General features: G+C 44.9%; 1 protein-coding gene across 7 annotated transcripts in view; it reads right to left on the bottom strand.

Annotated features, from left to right (window-relative positions):
* The window catches only part of TTBK2 (tau tubulin kinase 2), a 210,336-nt gene that overhangs the window by 6,853 nt on the left and 183,520 nt on the right, over positions 1–19,963 (bottom strand). For 6 of the 7 annotated variants that reach the window (XM_073348603.2, XM_073348604.2, XM_078853327.1 and 3 more), the window contains one exon: positions 1,048–2,336. In XM_073348603.2, coding sequence (XP_073204704.1) covers positions 1,048–2,336 — 1,289 coding nt within the window. Of the gene's footprint in view, positions 1–1,047; positions 2,337–18,758; positions 18,821–19,963 lie in introns of those variants that run through there. The other variant, XM_078853330.1, reaches the window with a different exon arrangement.

The following is a 19,963-nucleotide window of genomic DNA, read 5'->3' as shown; positions in this document are numbered from 1 at the left end:
TATTGTGCTTTATCCATTACAATGAATATACACAAACATAATGTAAATGGAAACTAGAGATGGGCCTTAGCTGCAGAGTTCACATCTGGATCTGAACTTACCTAAAATTCAGAGGCATCTGGATGTAGGGTTTTGGTTTGTGTACAGTTCAAATGGATACAGTATCCATGTTTGTGTAACCCCCAACACATAACAAAAATGTCTTTATAAGTACTAGACAGAGGTGTCAAAGTGCATACAAGCATACTTATTTTTCTAATAATACGGGAAGGAGTATACTGAAGGGCGGTGCTTATTAGCTCCTTTTTTGGAGCGGTAGCATACACTCCCTGTCTACCCACTGTGACTGCAGTCTGTCAGTGTGGAAGAGGGCAAAGCCATCCCCCTACAACTTCCTTCAGAGAATACTGAATCACTGTTGACACCTACACTCCCCTTATACTTGTAGTCTACTTATACACAGAACTGGATTATGGCTGCCCATGCATAGATGTCCAGGGGTGAAGTAGAGCTTTTGAAGGCCTCTCTGTGCTCCTTTTCATTCCTGTGCATAATCAGTCATGATCTGATCCTAACCAATTATGTCTAATATTGTTCATCAAAATTTTCAAACTGTTAGACTTCTAAATAAGAGTACTTTGGTAATGGGTTTTGTTGAGTATTCAGCACTTCTGAGAATCAGGTAATTTTTATTTAAGTATCTAAATATAGCTATAACTTTAGGAACCCAGGTTTGAAAATTCTGGCTCTTTGTATCTGTTGGAGAGTTCACTGGAAGGCTGTCACATCCTTCTGTAACACTTCAAGATATTATTAATATCTAACTGATGTTTTAAAGCTAAAGCTTTTTTTAAAAAACAGTTAAGATATTTCTCAAATGTTTTTCTGTGGTCAGATCACTCAAATCCAGGATTTTTAAAAAAAAATCGGTTTACAAATGACAGAAGTTTTGGACAATCACACCATGCATATTCTCACAATACTCTTTGCAAGCTAGCTCAAAGCTATTTTAAAATAAAATACGTATTTCTAGTTCGTCTGTATTACCTGGCTTCTACCCCAGGCCTAGTTGGTGGTTTTCCTGGGGGTGGACGAGGAAAGAATTGAGCTGAGGTTGAACTGGTGACTTGATCAGTTGTAGCCCAGGATACTGGCCTTGGAATCTTGCTCTTTCTGGACTGAGAACTATTTGGTGACAAAGAGCCATCCTCCGATTGTTTGCCCACATGAGAGTCCAGTGTCAATTTGGAAAAGGCAGATAAGACGTCATCCTCTGAAAACGGTACAGGAGCAGCAACCACTTTTTCCTCCAGTGACTTGTCAGAGGCACTGGAGAGATCACCAAGGAAAGACTTGAGCTGTCTCTTTTCCACGAGTAGCCTGACCAAATCTGTCTGATGGGCCTTCTTTAGGAGAAGCTTTTCCTTTGCTGAAACAGGAGAAGTGGACTCTGATGTCAAGTCTATTTCTTGTGCTAAAACTGGTATGCGACTTTGTCTGACTACAAAAGGTGACTTAACCAAGTCTTTCTTAGACTGATGAGAACTCTCATTCTCGGAAATACAATGGAACAGCTCTCCATTTCTGGGGGCACTTTTTTCTCTTTTGCCCTCCCGGTGAAAAAATGAAGTAAGGTCCATCTGGTGGCATTCCAAGTCTTCACTATGATCAATTTCTTCATTATCATGGAAACCATTTTCCTGCACTATTACTATTTGACTTTCCTGTCTATCATCAAAAAGGTCTATGACTCTTGATGGTGAAACCTCTGATGTCTCAGCTACTGCTGACTTCAGTACCTCATAGTTTGCATCTGAATTTGGCACCAGGCAGGAAGTCCTTGGCTGTGATTCATCTGCAGATTCAATAGTAGCTGGAGGTTTTCCTTCCACAAATTTTGAGCTCCCTTGTGGAGAAGAACTCTGCCCTTTGTGAGACATTTTTATGGCATCCTCAGAAACCACTGGAAGCCTTCCTTCTTCAGTTTCTAGAGCAAGATTTCCAGGTTCTTTTTCTTCCTCCCTACTGCTACATTGTTCAAATAGGTCCTTTTGGCCACAGTCTACGAGTCTGTCACATTCTTTGACGTGCCCTTCCCTATCAAGCACCTCATGGCTGATATGATTTAACTGAAGTACCAGATCTGTTCTGCTGGTACTAGTGGGAAGTGCATCCTCTGTCACTACCAATCCAGGCAAATTCTCCTTCGGAGAGGAAAATTCCACAGTGTGTTCCATAGGATGAGTGTCTCTATCCCTCTTCTCTAGCTGGTGGCCACAACGAAAGCTCTCAGAGGCAGACTGGGTGGATGCTACTGATGGTCTGGGTATTGTTATCTATATTGAAAAATTAAAGAAAAAATTAAAAAAGATAGGAATATCATCTTATACAGATGATATTCTTTAAAATGCAGACTTGATACTGTATGTTCAAAGTGTTATTCTTCCCATCAATCATTATGGTCATATTGGAAAAGTAACAGCTAATTTCATAAATGACATTTGATTTACAGAACTAGAAAATAAAATACTCTACCATCCTGGGACAGAATGTATGGCATGTGAAAACAAGCATTATCTCTGCTGAAAAGGTTACATTCACCAAGAACCCTGCTGGAGAACAGAGCCAGCCTAAGGAGTAAACTAAGTTTTGTTTGTTATTTTTATACAATTTTGCATATTTTTATAAAAGTTTTACACATTGAATTTCATAGTAAAAAGTAATCCTTTATAAGCTATACTATAAAAATTACAAGACCCTGCAGTCAGGGATGGAAGATGATTAATAGTATTTCATAGGCTAGGATTAAAGAAGTTAGATTTTTGGTCAAGGCAGCAGATAGTTCCCACTGAGTCACCATGGTGTATAGACCTATAGTCAGAGCTTGTAATATTCATCAGCAGTGGAAATGATTATGGAATGTGAGTCCGGCCACAAAAGCCTCCTGGATTCCCCTCTGCTGGAAGATGAGGCTGATGACAGTTGCCATGGAATCTGCAATTTTATATCATAGACCTCACTGGCACTTGCTGCAGAAATAGTCTGAAAGTGCTGGAGAGCTCAAAGGGCATACTTTTAGCATAATTAGCATAGTGACACCATTGGATGTTAAAATCAAACTCACCCATTAGGTCCCAGGAACACATTTTGCAGTTAATACTGGTGGTATTCAATCTACTTCCATAAAAACAAGCAAACTGGGATTTGATAGTGACATGTACCCTGTTGGGGAATCTGAATTCAACAGCTGCATGGAGACTCTCACTCCTTTTGTACATCCTTTTAATAGTCCCATGCAACAAACATCCATTATTATAGGGTCAAACTTACCTTCATCAAACACAAACATCCAACTGATGTTGTAAATTTATTCACAGGAAAAATATGAAACATTAGCCATGCTGCATCATGATACTGAAGTTACAGAAATTAATGTTATTTATGTTAAGGAAATTATTGCCACATCATACTGAGATTTATTACACTGATTTTCTAATGTGCCTCACTTTGGGGTCTTTGTTCCATATTTGGGCTTGAGGCTGGGTTGGGCAAGCTAGAAATACAAGGTCTGGCTCACAATGTGGTTTTTATACACCACTGGGTAGCTGGTCTCAGAGTAGCAGTGATTTGCAAAGCAGGTTCTTTGTAGTTCCACAGACAGCATGAGAGTCAACCATTTTTTCTGTTACTTTTAGGGCAGAAAAAATGGGGTTTTCACTGTGTGCAGTGGGAGAGAAAGCAGGAAATAGCCCAGCAAGGAAGGCACCCTAAGGATTCCCAAAGGGGACTGAATAAGCTGTATCTACTGTTCTTACAGAGGATTTGCCAGGATCAACGGAGCAAGGGAAAACCCATACTCAGATGCCTGGAGTCCTTCTGCAGCAAGAGGTAAACTTTGTTCTCATTTACCTGCTAATTTGCTTTCAGTGACTGGATCAATATGCACAGTCCTGAGTTTTTCTTGTTGACTGAATCAGAATGGAATGTTGACAACCAATCAACCCAAAGTTGAAACAGTACTCACTTCTTGGGAACAGTACTCACTTCTTCTCTTATCTTAGTTTTAGTCTTTAATATGAAAGAAACATTATCTCCGTTTTTGAGTGAGAAGTGTTTTTTTACTCCAGGATTCAAGAAAAAATCCAGGATCTTTCAGGTCAGAGGGGGGATTTGTGCTGTACTGATCCAATCTCAAAAAGCAAAGGGGAAGTGGGAATAAAATTTGCCTTTCCGTGACTGGGTCCACTACTGCACAGTTCTTGCATTTTAAACAACAATACCCTAGCAAGCACTCAGGGTGTAAAGGAAAAGGAACAAACGACATTAGGGTCAACATAATGAGACAATTCTTTCTCCCATTCCCTCTCTGTTAGAACTGCTAAATGTTTTATAGCTACACAATTCTCTCCTTGAATGGAAATATCATTCCTTGAGCTCATTAGCAAACCCACATGGCTCAAGTGCTCAGAGGGAAAGGAAACACTCTTTTTGTGATTCACTCCCATGAACCCAGGTCAAAAATGCCCATTGTCCCACTGATTCTCCTCAGAGCTTGGTCTTCAGACTTTATCCACATGTGCAAGTGATTTAAATAGCTGATCATGCAGAAGACTTTACTTAACAGGTCTGCTGCAACTTCAGACATAGATTTAATAAAATCCAAAGGAGCTTGTAATGGGGACTGGGCTTATCAGTGGTGCTGCATAGTTATTTGGTCCCTGGGTTCCACCTCTCCTCCATTTCCAGCATCCCTCACCAGCAATCACGCCAACACTGTAGAGGTCCACTTTTGGTAGGGTAGTGATTCAGCCATTCCACCTGGTCATCAGTTGAGTTCACCCCCTTCCGAGGTACCAGAGTCCAAAAAAATATATATAGTTCAACTTCCCCACAAAAGAAAGGGTCAACAGCCCATCTCCAAACCCCTGTGGGTGGCATGCCCTTGACACAGGGCTTACAATGTCTCTATCATCTCCTTCTCTCCAAGAGCAGGGGGAAGGATGGGAAGGAGTTTATGCCCCCTCCACGAAAAGGGTGGTTGGTAGGCGAGCCTGGGCTCTTCCTCTCCACTGGGCTCTGACTTAGAGCCCTGTGAGAGACAGTGATAGCAAAACACCCCAGAGTATTTCGGGGCTGCCTCCCAACGCCACTTCCTACCATTTGCTTCCTTGGTTCATGGTGTGGTCAAATGCCTTATCAATGATCCTCTAGAAGCTAGAGCAAAGGTTTCCCTAGTCTTAGGGAAAGCCAAGCCCTTCCTCATAGGGTCTGGGGTAGCTGTCACTGGCAGAACCTCTCTACAGCCAGGGCTCTAGCTTCATCCTTATTCAGGAGCTCATGAAATAGGTCTCTCCTCCTCCACCATCCTCCCCCTCTTTCTGAGTTGTCTGGCTCCCTTTTAAGGTCCTCCTATAGCTAGAGCAAGCTCTGCTGGTATGGCAGGGGTGAGTCATCTGGGCCAAGACCTGCTCCCTAACCCCTTCTGTCCCAGTGTGGGTCTTAAATACCCCATTGTAGAACCAATTAAAAAGCCAATTATCCAGAGGAAACCTTAGACCTATTAGATCAGATGAGACTATAAGGATGTGGAGGGAAGTATTTGTTAACATCACAGATGCAGGATATCCCTTTGGTCTCTAGTAGTCCCTTATTGTTCCCTTACACTGAGATGATGGCTCTGACCTCCAAGAAGTGGGTCACCTCTGAAGAAAATCATCCTTATTGGCTGAAGAAAGAGGAAGATGACATGCCACTACCCTTGGGGAGAGGAGGAAACTGGAGGAATATGAGAATATAACTCTGGGACACGATGGACAGAACACAACTCAGTGAGGAAATTCACAAGACAACCAATTGGAAATCCTTCCTCCTTACTGTCCATTCCCAGTGCCTGAGGTTTGATGAAAGCAGATTATCAGAAGCATTTATTACAAGTCCTTTACTGAGATCACAAAGGGCAACATGGATTTCTTAGGTCCATACTTCCTGGTTGATTTCTGGATGGAAAATAGTGACTCTTACCTGCAAAAGAGGGTTTAGGATTTCTTACACTGGGAAGCTAGGATTGAAAGAGAATCCTTATTATCTGAAAGTTCAGCGAGATTGGCATCTGAAATCTCATTAAAAATCTAGACCCCCTATGAAATAAAAAGAATGACTCACATCCTGATTTAGGAAGCTATAACTTCCCCCATAGTCTAATCCATAAGGCCCTGCAGGCTATTGAAGACAAGATAAGAATGTTAGCTGCTAGGTAGAGGGAATCATGGATCAAGTCTCTAAAGTTAACAACAACTTGGAAAAACAAACAAACAGAAAAAGCCTCTCTCACTTTTCAGGAAAAGGATGTTAAAAAAACCCCAAACCCAAAAAACTACCTCATCCTGCAGTACCTCTGACAACCAGCAGATGGGTATAAAATTGGTTCTACCAATATAAATTAGGTCGGTTCCACTGACAGGCATACGTTATACCAGCCTAAGCACAGTTATACCTATATAGCTGCTACATCTACACTGGTATAGCTATGCCAGTTAAAAACCTGCCCTACATCTAACCAATATATCCAGTGATGAGCTGCCAAAATCTTAACAACGGGTTCCCTCCTCACCCCACGAGGGGGTCGTTGCCCACCCCTGCCCCCCGGGACTCCTGCCCCATCCAACCCCGCAGCATTTCTTGACGCCCCCCCCCCCCAGGACCCCTGCCCCATCCACCCCACTCCCCTGTCTGCCCCCAGAACCGGGCAGGAGGGTCTCGTGGGCCACTATAGTGGGTGCTCACCCCACCCCTAAGAGCCAGAGGCACCTGCCTGGAGGCAAGGTGGGGAGTCCTGGCTGTGCTTACCTGAGGCAGCTCCCAGGAAGCATCCGGCAGGTCCCTCTGGCTCCTAGGGGCGGGGGAGCATAGCTGGGGGGGGAGCAGGGGGAGCGGCCACTCCCCCCACTGATCACATCAAAAGTGGCACCTTAGGGGCAGACTCCCTGGGTGCTCCGGGACTGAAGCACCCACGGGGAAAAATTGGTCTGTCTGCCCTCCGCCCAGCCCCAGCTTACCTCTGCTCCGCCTCCTCCCCTGAACCCACCGCCCCGCTCTGCTTCTCCGGCCCCACTCCCCACCCCCGGCTTCCAGCGAATCAGCTATTCGGCGGGAAGCCAGGGAGGGCAGAGAAGCAGGCCGTGGCTTCCCACTCAGGCCGAGAGTGGCGGAGGTGAGCTGGGGCAGGGAGCGGTTCCCCTGCGCCCCCCCCCCAAGTTACCTGCTGCGGCACGGGTGGCCCTTCTCGCGCCACCCCCCAGCCCAGCTCACCTCAGCCTCCCTGGGCCTGAGCGGGAAGCTGCCGCTTGCTTCTCAGCCCACCCCAGCTTCCCGCGCAAACAGCTGATTCACAGGAAGCCTGGGGGGGCGGAGAAGCAGAGCGGGGCGGCGCGTTCAGGGGAGGAGGCGGAGCGGAGGTGAGCTGGGGCCGAGGGTGGAGCGGGGAGCTGCCGGTGGGTGCTCTGCACTCACCAAATTTTCCCCTTGGGTGCTCCAGGGCTGGAGCACCCATGGAGTCGGCACCTAAGGCGCCACTTTTGGCCGGTTAAATTTAGAAGCCCTTTTAGAACCAGGCCTTTGACTGTTTAATGCTCTTTGTTAGGCTGACCTGCAAACTCACTAGAAGTGGGACTCCTTTTAGAACCGGTCGTGCCTTGCGGAACAACTGGTTCTAAAAGGGCTTCTAAATTTAACAACCAGTTCTAGCGAACCAGCTCCAGCTCACCACTGAATATATCTATACCTGTAAACTTTGTAAGTGTGGACCATGCCTCAGTGGCAAAGTTAAGAATAGAATCCAGGAGTTCTGATTCCCAGTCTACTGTGCTAATCACTAGAAAATATTATCTACCTAATTATTATCATTACTGGCTTCTCTCTACAAACTCTATGATGCAGCAGACTGCTGTCTCAGTTCAGAAGTCCAGGGGCATTGATCAGCATCTCTTACAATTGCAAAAGTTTAAATATGTCTCAGAAAGCAATGCTGAGCAAACAAATGGTGAGATAAATAAGATATTCTCTTCCCCCCTCATTGAATTGTCAGAAATTAATTTGTTTCTGTTTTAGGCATAAATCCTTTAGCCTCCGACAGCACAATTTCTTACTTATACTAGATAGCATATAGTTCTCTCCAACTGAGATATGGAATGAGATTATTTGTTCTGTTTTTCATTTTTCCTTCCTAACATTCCATTCATTCACCATATTGCCCATTTCTTGAAGAAAAAACAATCCGAGTAGACAGAAGACATCCATTATGAAATCTTACCAACTCCACTCTCCTCCTTTTAAAACTTGGATAGGCTAAAATAAAATCTTATATCCTTGGGGTGAAATCCTCTCATCAAATCTGCATGGTGAACCTAAGCTGGGGGCTGTGGTTCCTTGGCCTCGTTGTCAAGATACTAGATCTGGAACTGCTGGTCTGAGTCCGAAAGGTTGTCTAGAATTGGCACTGTGCTATACAACAACAGAGCTACTGATACACCAAAAGATAAATCTGTGACCTTTCAACAACAGCTTCTTCTCTGAGATCACAGTGTCTGCTGCTACTGAAAGTGCAGGTCTGCTTTTGCCTGGGACAGCAGGATTCTTAGGGTATGTCAACACAGCAAAGAAAAACCTGTGTTAGGCCCATGCCAGCTGACTCAGACTTGTGTGGCTCGGCCTGCAGGGCTGTTTCATTGCTGTGTAGACTTCCAGGCTTGGGCAGGAGTCTGGGCTCTAGGGCCCTTTGGGGTGGGAGGGTTCCAGAACTTGGGCTCCAGCCCAAGCCCAGAAATCTACACACCAATGGAACAACAACCCAAGTTGGCTGGCATGGGCCAGCTGCAGATTTTTCTTTGCTGTGTAGACATATCCTTAGGAACATTGTGCCCAGATCTGTTGTTAATCTGCTCCTGATACCACTGTCAACACTTTCTCACATGTATGAAGCATCATCATATTACATACCTCTCTGTGGACATCTCATCTTGCTCCGTCATCAGTTTAGTTTACAACTCAAAAGTCCTCTCCAAGTTTTTAAACGCTTTCATGGATTCACTACAGTAAAATTCATGTATCTTCTCTCTCTCTCCTTCCTGCATCTTCTTCTCATCTAGTACTGACCCTCTGGCTCCTCACACTATCTGGCCACTTTTATTATAAGTCTCTATCTTCTGCCATCTAGAATAACTTCCCTATATCTCTCCATCTCATAGATGCTTCATCTTATATAATGTTCGGTTCCTTGCTTAGTACAAGGAGGTTACTTATCTGTAACTGGAGATTCTTCGAGATGTGTGGTCCCTATCTGTATTCTAGTGAGGGTTACGCATGCACACCATACACCCAGAGATAGAGAATTTGAAAGTAGTGTCCGTTGGTCCACGCATGCACCTTGGCTCGCCTCATGCCTGCGTCTGAGGTGATAAAGGGATGCATCGATGATGATCCTCTTGTCTCGGAAGGAAGGAAGGAAACCCCGATGCCTACATGACATGGATCTGTACACCACTGGAGGGATGACAGTATGTTAGCAGGGACTGTCAGCATGAAATCCATGGAGTGATGGTTTGGTGAGTAACCAGATTGGAGCCATGTCTGAAGGCAGCAAAGATGGAGGCATGCAAAAGGGGTCATGTATGTACACAAAGTCCTGTGGCCCCAGAGGCAAAAGCAAGTCCTTGCTGGTACATGAAGATTGTTCATGATGAAATCGCCTGGAACTTGTCTTTCGCTAAATAGGCCCATTCTGTGACCAAATTGATGGTAGGCCCTATGAAGTCCAGAGACTGTGTGGGATCTAGGATCAATTTCTCAATGTTGATGCTGACTCCGAGGGGTGAAAGAGGTTGAGCAACATGGAGGTTGATGCTTGGGCTTCTTGCCTGGACCATACGGCTAGAAGCCATCCTCAAGATATGGAAACACAAGGACTCCGTAACATCTGACATAGGCCGCTACAACAGAAAATCTCTGATGAAGACTTTGGGAGCAGTGGCTATTCCAAAGTTGAGCACCTGTACTGGAAATGGTGGATGCCCGCTGTGCATATCAGGAAACCACTGTGGGCCAGATGCATATTGATGTGAAAATAAATGTCCTTCATATTGAGAGCCTTAAACCATGTCCTTTTTCTAAGGATGGGATAATCAGTGCCAGTGTGACCATACCAAACTTGATCTTATGATTTAAGGACTGAGATGTCAGAGATTGGTCTCCACCCGCCTTTCTTCTTCGACATCAGGAAGTAAATTGAGTAAAACCCCCTTCCTTAGTATTCTGGGAGAACGTGTTCTACTGCTCCTCATTGTAATAAGGAGTTCACTTATTTAGTGAGGATGCTGTCATGAGAGTGCTCCCTGAAGAGGCACATGGAGGGGGGGGGGTCTTGGAAGAGGTACTGTGACAAATTCAATCTGTAGCCATGGCAGATGACGTTCAACACCCATTTGTCCCTTGTTATCACACTCCAAGTGTGGGAAAAGAGTGTTAAACAACCCCCAGATGGGATAGGACGGTCATCAGGGGGTAGGTGCAGCAGTTGGTGCCTCTTGGGTTTGCCTCAGAAATACTTCTTGGCTGGAGGTTGTATCTGTGATATCAAAGCCTATGAAAGGGGCCCCAGAGAGCAAGATCTGAGTCTTTTGGTGTTTCCTCAGGGGCTCACAATGTCTCTGAGGATAGAAATCAGGGGACCTGTAGCATTGAGTGGATGGTGAGCGGTGTAATTTGCACTTTGGAACAGAAGTGTAGGTGCCCAGCGAACGAAGGGTGGCTCTGGAGTCCTTGAGCGTATGCAGTTATTCATCCGTCTTTTGGTTAAAAAGATGGGATTCATTGAAAGGGAGGTCTTCAATAATGTTCTGCACCTCCCTCAGGAAACCAGAGGAATGGAGCCAAGACTCCCTACACATAATTATGGCCATAGCTATGGCCCTGGAAGAAGTATCTGCTGCATCCACTGCTGACTGGAGGACCATCCTGTCTACCAGCTTCCCTTCCTCAATAAGCTCCTGAAAATGAGCTTGGTCGTGTTGTGGCAGTAATCAGTAAAGTCCTCGAAATAACTGTAATTCAGGAAATTATATGGGGCTAATAATACCTGATAGTTCGCAATCCTGAATTGAAGGCTAGACCAGGAAAATACCTTGCATCCCAAAAGGTCCAAACACTTGCTCACCTTATCAGCTGGTGTCCATTGAGGCTGCTGCTGTTTGGCTCGTTCAGTTGCTGCCTGGACAACCAGGGAGTTTGGAGGAGGGTACAAAAACAGGAACGCAAAGAGGCACTAATTTTCTAATGTGCTGGAGGATGCTCCCCCTGCCTTCGCCCCGCACACCACTCAGACACCACCCCTTCCCCTAAGGGACCACCCCCACTCCGCCTCTTCCCACCCCCACTCCGCCCCTTCCCCTGAGTGCTCCCTGCCCTTGCTCCTCCCCGGCAGGGCCTCCTGCATGCCGGGGAACAACTGATTGGGGCGGGCAGGAGGCGCTGATCAATGGAGCTGCCGGTGGGCACGAGGCGCTGGGGGGTAGAGGGAGAGGAGCTGATTGTGGGGGATTGCTGGAGCATCCATGGAGTCAGTGCATATGGGAACTCAGACCCCTTGGCAGGAACATAGTAATGTTTGGCCCCATTGGGGGTCACTGTGCATGTGGCAAAGGTGTGTCATACTGTCCTGACAGGCTCCAGAACAGCGTCATTTGTTGGCAGTGCAAATCTGGCCAGTGATGAGGTATGGAGGATATCCAGAACCTTATGCTGGGTATCCTGGATCTCTTCCAGGGGAATTGGAGTTCCTCCGCAACTCTCTGCAACAGTTCCTGAAATTACCTGAAGTCATCCAGAGGAGAGAGGGATGCTGCAGTCACCGCTATGTCCGGAGATGAAGAGGGAAATCTCGATGGTTCTGGAGGCACCACCAGGACCAGACTAAGGGGTTCTTCCCCTAACAGTGGATCCCAGTGCCTGCTAGAAGGATCCCTTAGGGGGAGAGGCAGGTGAAGGTTCTCTCACAAACTGAGCCTGTTCTGCGGGAAGGGTATTAGGACCAGGGTCCCCAGAATGACCCTTCTGGCTCCTATGCATAGAGGCAGCCATGGGCCTCTGCTCTGCATGCTGCCCCCACCCCAAGTGCCTGTGGACGGGGCAGCGCACAGTAGAGCTGCCTGGCTGCACTTCCATGTAGGAGCTGGAGGGGGGACAAACCACTGCTTCTGGGAGCTGCTTGAGGTAAGCGCCGCCCGTAGCCTGCACCCCTGAGACACCCTCCCATGCCTCATCCCCTGCCCCAGCCCTCATCCCCCTCCCAAACTCCGAACCCCTCAGTCCCAGCCCAGAGCACCCTCCTACACCCCAAACCCCTCATCCCCAGCCCCACCCCAGAGCCTGCACCCCCAGCTGGAGCCCTCACCCCCCCTCCCCACACCCTATCCCCTCTGCCCTAGCCCAGAGCCCCATCCTGCACCCTGAACTCATTTCTGGCCCTACCCCGGAGCCTGCACCCCCAGCCAGAGCCCTCATCCCCTTCTGTACCCCAACCCCAATTTTGTGAGCATTCATGGCCCACCATACAATTTCCATACCCAGATGTGGCCCTCGGGCCAAAACGTTTTCCCACCCCTGTGGTATAGTCTCCACAATGTAGATGCAGCCTAGGTCTTTTGATTATTATCTAGTCAGAGTAGCATATCAACTGCAAGCCTAGGTGAGAACTACAACTGCCTAAAGATCACTAACTCCCACCAACAAATATTTCTCTGTTTTAAAAAACGAGGAAATTAAATGGCAAAAAACTTTGTTAACATGGAGTTAAGGTTGCCCAATGATAGCTCATGCCCTTCCACAACATCGAAGTTCAGCAGCTTAACTTCTGAAAACCAGGAAATTCAGAATTAAGATAAATGCCCACACAACCTTAATGCTGCCCTCTCTGAGCAATACACAATAGCCATAACACACACATTTGCACTTTGCCTTTTCACTTTAATAGACAGGTGCTACTTGTGCTTGCCCTAAGCTCAAACACTAAGCCTGGAGCTCCAGCACCATACTTGTAAAATTTACCACTTCAAACCCCTTTACAACCTCTTCACACTTGCACACAGGATTCCACCTGGCTATCCTTTCCCCTACCCATCGTTTAATCCACTGACTGCTCTCATGTCCCACCTTACTTCTGACAATACCCTTAGCAAGAAGACCCCGGTGCTCTGCTAGTGACACAAAGTACACAATTCTGTACTGAAATGATGCAGACTGGGAACCTCAAGGTACACATGTACATCTTTCTTTTGACAACACACATGGTGGGACTCAGACCCAGATCTTCCCATACCATAATCCAGAGGTTCTCAAACTTCATTGCACCACAACCCGCTTCTGACAACAATAATTACTACAAGACCCCAGGAGGGGTGACCTAGGCCTGAGCCCGCCGAAGCCCCGCCACCCCAGGTGGTGGGGGTTCCAAAGCCAAAGCCCCACTGCCCCAGGCTGGGGGGCTGAAGCAAAAGCCCAAGAGCTTCAGCCCCACACAGGGGGCCTGTAAACCTTAGCCCCACCACCCAGGGCTGAAGCCCTCGGGCTTTGGCTTTGGCCCTGGGCCCCAGCAAGTCTAAGCCAGCCCTGGCAACCCAATTAAAATGGGGTCGAAACCCATAGTTTGAGAACCGCTGCCATAATCACAGCTCTGTGAAGTTCCTCAAACTATCCCCAGATCTCCTTGTACCATAAACACACCTCTATCAACCTGTCCCACCTATTGCCTCCACTGTTCTCAACATCTACACTTAAAACACTGAAAGAAACTGGAGTGCATGCAGACAATTTCCCATGGCTCTTGCCAACTCCGGGGGGGCAGAGTTAAGGAAAGGCATGTGGTGTCACCAGGTAACCTTAACTCTGTATTTTTCACCATTGAAAATAGCACTGTCAACACTGCTGGTACAGTAGCTATGCTGGAATTGGCTGCTCCATCCCAGCTGCACGTCACTCCTCTGTTGAGATTCCAAATGCTGTGTCCCGTAAATTAATGACAGGTTTCAGAGTAGCAGCCGTGTTAGTCTGTATTCGCAAAAAGAAAAGGAGTACTTGTGGCACCTTCGAGACTAACAAATTTATCTGAGCATAAGCTTTCGTGAGCTACAGCTCACTTCATCGGATGCATCCGATGAAGTGAGCTGTAGCTCACGAAAGCTTATGCGCAAATAAATTTGTTAGTCTCGAAGGTGCCACAAGTACTCCTTTTCTTTTTCCGTAAGTTAATGTTACTCAGAGCAGAAGTAACTTTAAAGTGTAGGTTTATCTAGCCTCAGTCACATCTGTTTGGAGAGAGGAACATGCTATTCTAAGCAACTGATTTCTCCCTTCTGCCAGGTTACACCCTATTTCTGTATACCTCTATCTTACATAGAGGGATCACAGAGTGAGAGGAGGGAAGGATATAAAGTCAGAGTAAAGAGTGTTTGTGATAGCTCTGTATTTCCATATTTTCCAAAATATTGGGTGATAGAAGCTGCGGGGGGGACGGGTATTTTTATAGATTTACCTGAAGGTAAAATTTTCTGAGTTTACAGTTGTTGTGGTTTGAAAACAGCAATGTTCTTTTAAGGTGCTTTCCTCCTTTAATTATTGATACAAATGTACAATCTTAACTTGAGGTTAAGGAAGCTTTTGTTGTGCGACCTAACATAAATGCACTTTAAATGAAATGAAATGAGTAACTGCTTTTAGAGAATGTTTGTCACATCATTATAACAAGCGGTTAATGTGACTACATGAGATACTCACAAAATTAGAATCTTTTTCTGGAAAATGTATTAAAAATTATAGAATGGGTACAGCATTTATTTACTGTTAATGGAAAACTGTTGCATTTATAATAATAGTATTACAGGATCTCCTGCTGTCATAGAATGATGGTAAAAGTAGCCCAGGTATTGTAATATTTTTCTTGAGTGCAGTGGACATGTCTCTAAACATGCAAGACTAGGGTTTTACTTGACCCTAATTTCAAAAAGCCTGAAGAGATGGTATCCTAAGCTTCTTTCACCTTCAAAATTTCAACTCTCCATTTTCACCTCTATAGTCACCAAACTCCTTTCTCCTCATGGTTGCTTTCATCCTTCTGTAACAATGACTGAGGTGGAGACTATAATATAGCCAGAAGGATGGCCAAGTCATTGCTTTTCCTTCTAGAAAGTTAGAATCTACTGGCTTCATAAAACAAGATTTTGGATTCTGTTCCAAGGCCAACCGACAGGCAACTGCAGACCACACTTTTAGAAGCATATTTTATTCAGTGTTTCTAAATCTAGATTTTACAGAATAGCTAACAACTTCCAGTAAGATGTTACTTAGGTCCCAAAGGAAGGTTTTTCATAACTCTTACCTACATACTGTGCCTTTCTAATTAAGAAGCAACCCAAGTAAAATAAGACACTGAAAATTATAAAATAAGATATTTTAACTCAATCACACACAGAGGCTTTATAGCTGAAATAGAAGACACTGTCAATTTGAAATTAAAAGGTTTGCTTTACTTTAAATGAGAAATCATTGGTGCTAGTTTTCTTAAAACACATATTACTTATATAGCCGAATTTTTATCTTAAACAAGTTGAGTACTAATTGCAGTGAATGTGGAATGTATCTATATATAGTTTTTTCCTTAATTCCAAGATGGTTTCATTATATACAAAATATACCTCTGAAGTTAAGCAATTTATTGGTTCCTTCTCCAGCAGAGAAATGTATAATTATCAAAAACATTAAAAGCATAAGATAACACTATTTAGAAAAGTTCTGATTTTCCTTTCCAAGGGTATACTATAGCTCATTTAAAAGAGCTGCACTTTTCCAAACTGGATATCTGTTTTGGAAGATTAAAAAAATTAATTGTTCTGTTTTTTAAACCCAGAGAGGGATCCCATTACAGTAACTCCTCACTTAATGTTGTAGTTATATTCCTGAAAAATGTGACTTTAAGTGAAACGATGTTAAGCGAATCCAATTTCCCCATAAGAATTAATGTAAATGGGGGGGTTAGGTTCCAGGGAAATTTTTTTCACCAGACAAAAGACTATATTATATATATATGTACAGTATAAGTTTTAAACAATTTAATAGTGTACACAGCGATGATGATTGTGAAGCTTGATTAAGGTGGTGGAGTCAGAGGGTGGAAGAGGGTGGGATATTTCCCAGGGAATGCCTTAGCGCTAAATGATGAACTAGCACTCAGCTGAGCCCTCAAGGGTTAACACATTGTTGTTAATGTAGCCTCACACTCTACAAGGCAGCACAAATAGAGGGAGGGGAGACAGCATGGCAGACAGAGACAAACATCCTGTGTGTGAGAGAGGAGGAGAGATGTGCATTGCCCCTTTAAGTACACTGACCTCACTCTAAGTACATTGCCTTTTTAAGTAGATCAATAAGTTGAAACAGCAACTGTTACTAGCAAGCTCCCTCTATCATGAGCCCTGTAATGTGCCCCCCTGCTCTATGGAGATGGGGTAAGCAGGGTGCAGGAGCAGGGGAGAGGGGAACACCCTGACATTAGCCCCCCTCTTCCCAAGTTATTGCTCCTCTACACATCTATTTTTGTTTTAACTGTGTGTGCTATAAAAATGTAAAATATGGACCTTCAGCTGCAAAACATTAAGGGCCAAAACCTAACCAAAAAAAAAAAGGTATGTAAGGCCCCAAATCCTGCAATCAGACAGCAGGTCCATTCATCTGTACTGAGCACTATTAAATTAAATGGGGCTCTGCAAAGTGATACACTCTCATGGATTCAGTTGTAGGACTGGCATTAAGTTTACACTTGTTGCTCACAACTACTTTGTGCCTCAAAAAGGAGAATTTGTGAACAGAAACAGCATTTGCAGGCATAAATTAAGCAGATCTCAGGATATTTGCAAATGCAGTTTGCATACAAATTCTGTGTTGTAACATTAAAACTATTGTACACACAAAACTATAGGTGAAAATTAAGAATCTAGATCAAGGCTCCTTTGAAAGTGATCCTCTGATGAAGTGACACAATCTTTAGGAGCTTGTTGAGATTGACGGGTTTCTCATACTCTTTTTTCCTTTCTCAAGATGTAACTTTTTCTCTTATCTATCTTCTCTGTGTTTATGTATTTTTTAAATAAGCTGAACTAATGTTAGCAGGAGTGGGAGCTCTAATAAAGACCAGGCTTCAGCTGCTTCTTGCATTTTTACCACCATGTTCAGTCAATGTCCCTTTCAGAAGTTGAATCAGAAGGCAGGAGTCTTGTCTACACTAGGGCTTCCACCAATTCCAAAATGGGAAGGTATTTTTGTTGTTGTTTTTTTTAACTTCTCCTCACCATCCACAAGCCTCTAGAGATGTGATTAGAGCACAGTTCCTCCTACCCCAATGGTAAAATACTATATGGTCCAGTCAGCAATACAAAATCTGTATATATGCACAGCGCTTAAACATTTTAAAGGCCCAACTATAATGCAGCATGGCTTTGCCTCTGTGGATACAAGGCCAGGGGCAGAGCATAGCTTTTTGACATAGTTATAACATGGTTAGGTCCCAACCACACTGGCAAGATCAAGTCATATTACAACACAGGTGGTCACTAACACATATAAAGCTCCATGTTTAAAGGGACACTATCAACTTTCTTAGATTGTAAACTCTTCAGGGAGAGGCCCATGTCTTCAAAAATATTTATATTGTATTTTCCACAGAGGGGCTCTGATTCTGTTTTGGTCTTCTGGGTCCTACTGTAATACAAATATCAGGACTACTGTAGTGTATAGGAAAGGGTAGTATCCCTCTAAGTAGTTTTTGAGCCCTCTAGTGGCACTCACCATGTTCAGTGTTTTAGAAGTTGTCAAAAACTGGTCAGAGCTTGTACTGACTTGAATGGGAATAGTAGGTGCTCAGCACTCCTTTGAAAATCAGACCCCTTTATAATGTCTCAAGTTGGGATCCAAAAGATGGAGGTGTGACAAAGCAAGATACATCTGTATCAAATTATGAACTCTATTTTGCAGTAGGTGTTGAATACTAGGATAAACTTGCCATACCCAGGAAAGGCAATTGCCACCTCATTGAAGGACTATAGCTAAGACTAATCTAAGGCCATTAAAACTGCTGGCCCACCTCCATGGAACAATGTGTTTTCTGCACAGAGGTATGCAGGGAGTGACAAGCATGACATGAGGGAGCTAGAGGAGTGATTCTCAACTTATTTATCATTGTGGGCCACACTGGGTGAAGAGGCAGCTCGGACCCCACCATGCTGGGCAGCTGGAAACCTGGACCCTGCCAAGCGGGCCAGCCTTTAGCACATAGCTGAGCTGGGTCGCACCTGTGTGCTAATTGGGCCGCATGTGGGCCACAGGTTGAGAACAGCTGGGCTAGTACTTCCCAGTGGAGCACAATGCAGAGACACAGAGATCCTACTTAACAGCAAGGTTCTGCTCTGTGCTGGGGGAGCCAACCACTGCCACACATAGGAAAGACTCACAAGAGTGCAAGGGCAGGCAGGACTCTGCCCTATATGAAATGCTGACAAACACTGGACTCACAAGAAGGGTGAGATCAGACCATGGGAGGGGCTGTCTCAGTACTCTTAGCCCTGGTCTACACTGGTGAGGGGGTGGGGGGAGATCGATCTAAGTTACGCAACTTCAGCTACATGAATAACGTACCTGAAGTCGATGTACTAAGATCAACTTACCGTGGTGTCTTCACCGCAGCGAGTCAACCCCCCCGTCAACTCTGCCTACGCCTCTCGTGGTGCTGGAGCACAGGAGTCAACAAGAGAGCACTCAGGGGTCGATTTATCACGTCTAGACTAGACGCAATAAATCGATCCCTGCTGGATCAATCGCTGCCCGCCGATCTGATCCGGCGGGTAGTGAAGACATACCCTTAGTGTTTTCAGCTATCTGTAATTCTTGACTGCTTAAAGAATAAACTGACTGTGGTTAAGAAACTCCTTTGCTAAGCCAATGTTCCTTGCTTTCCTGTGATGTTTTCCTTGATGAGGTTAAAACAGAAGCATAGGGTGTCCACAACCTCTTGGGGAGCATATGTAAGAGACTGGCTTTGGGGTCTAGGGCAATTGGATGACAGCATCCCACATCCCAAGGAAGGATGTCAGAAAAGTGGTCTGAGTCTTGGAGTTTGCCTTGTAGTCTGTAAGCTAGAAAAGTGACTAGACCCTACCCAGACCCAAGGGGTTTGGAAACGCATGTAAAAAGCTGTATATATCCACTGGATATTTTCCACTTTAACATTACAAACATAAATGTAACTCAAATGTTGACAACATCCTTTAATATTTGAAAATTCCAAATGTTCCCCACTATGTGAACACAACAGTCCTTTTTCAGACTAAAGAAAATAACATTTCCCCATGCCTTCCATGATTCAACAGTTATGGAAACAGCTGCAGCATTTGCTGCTGGCAAGGGTCTGAATAGAAATCTGTCCCTATTCTAAGTATCCCTCACTTGGCCAGGCAGTACAGGGAAAGTGTGCTAATCAGAAGCCTGATCCCACTGCCTGGATTCACGAAGAGGTCAAGGAATCTCTTGTTCCCTCTGACAGTTCTAATGCTTCCAGGCTCTTCCTTATGCTGCAAACTGAACAAAACAGAAAGGCAGAAAGCATCTAATTCCCTTCCATATCCTGCATGACCACATATGTACGGCAGGGAGAGGGCACCTCTATCCAAAACGTGGATGAATGTGAAAGCCTAGTCCTTCCACCACACTAGCAACCAATATGTAGAGCGGGGGGTTAGCAACAACCTCTTTCATCTAATACAACAATCAAATTATGGAGGGTGGGTTACAGCCCTATAACGCTCACCCACTCAATCAGTAACAAGGGACGAAAATCCTTTTGCCTGATTTCAAGGAACAGCTGTACCGTTAT

This window comes from Lepidochelys kempii, chromosome 6 (genome assembly GCF_965140285.1).
Source record: "Lepidochelys kempii isolate rLepKem1 chromosome 6, rLepKem1.hap1, whole genome shotgun sequence".
In the NCBI taxonomy this organism is placed as follows: Eukaryota; Metazoa; Chordata; order Testudines; family Cheloniidae; genus Lepidochelys; species Lepidochelys kempii.
The sequence above is the reverse complement of the archived record's forward strand: the minus strand, read 5'-3'. Positions and strand labels throughout refer to the sequence as shown.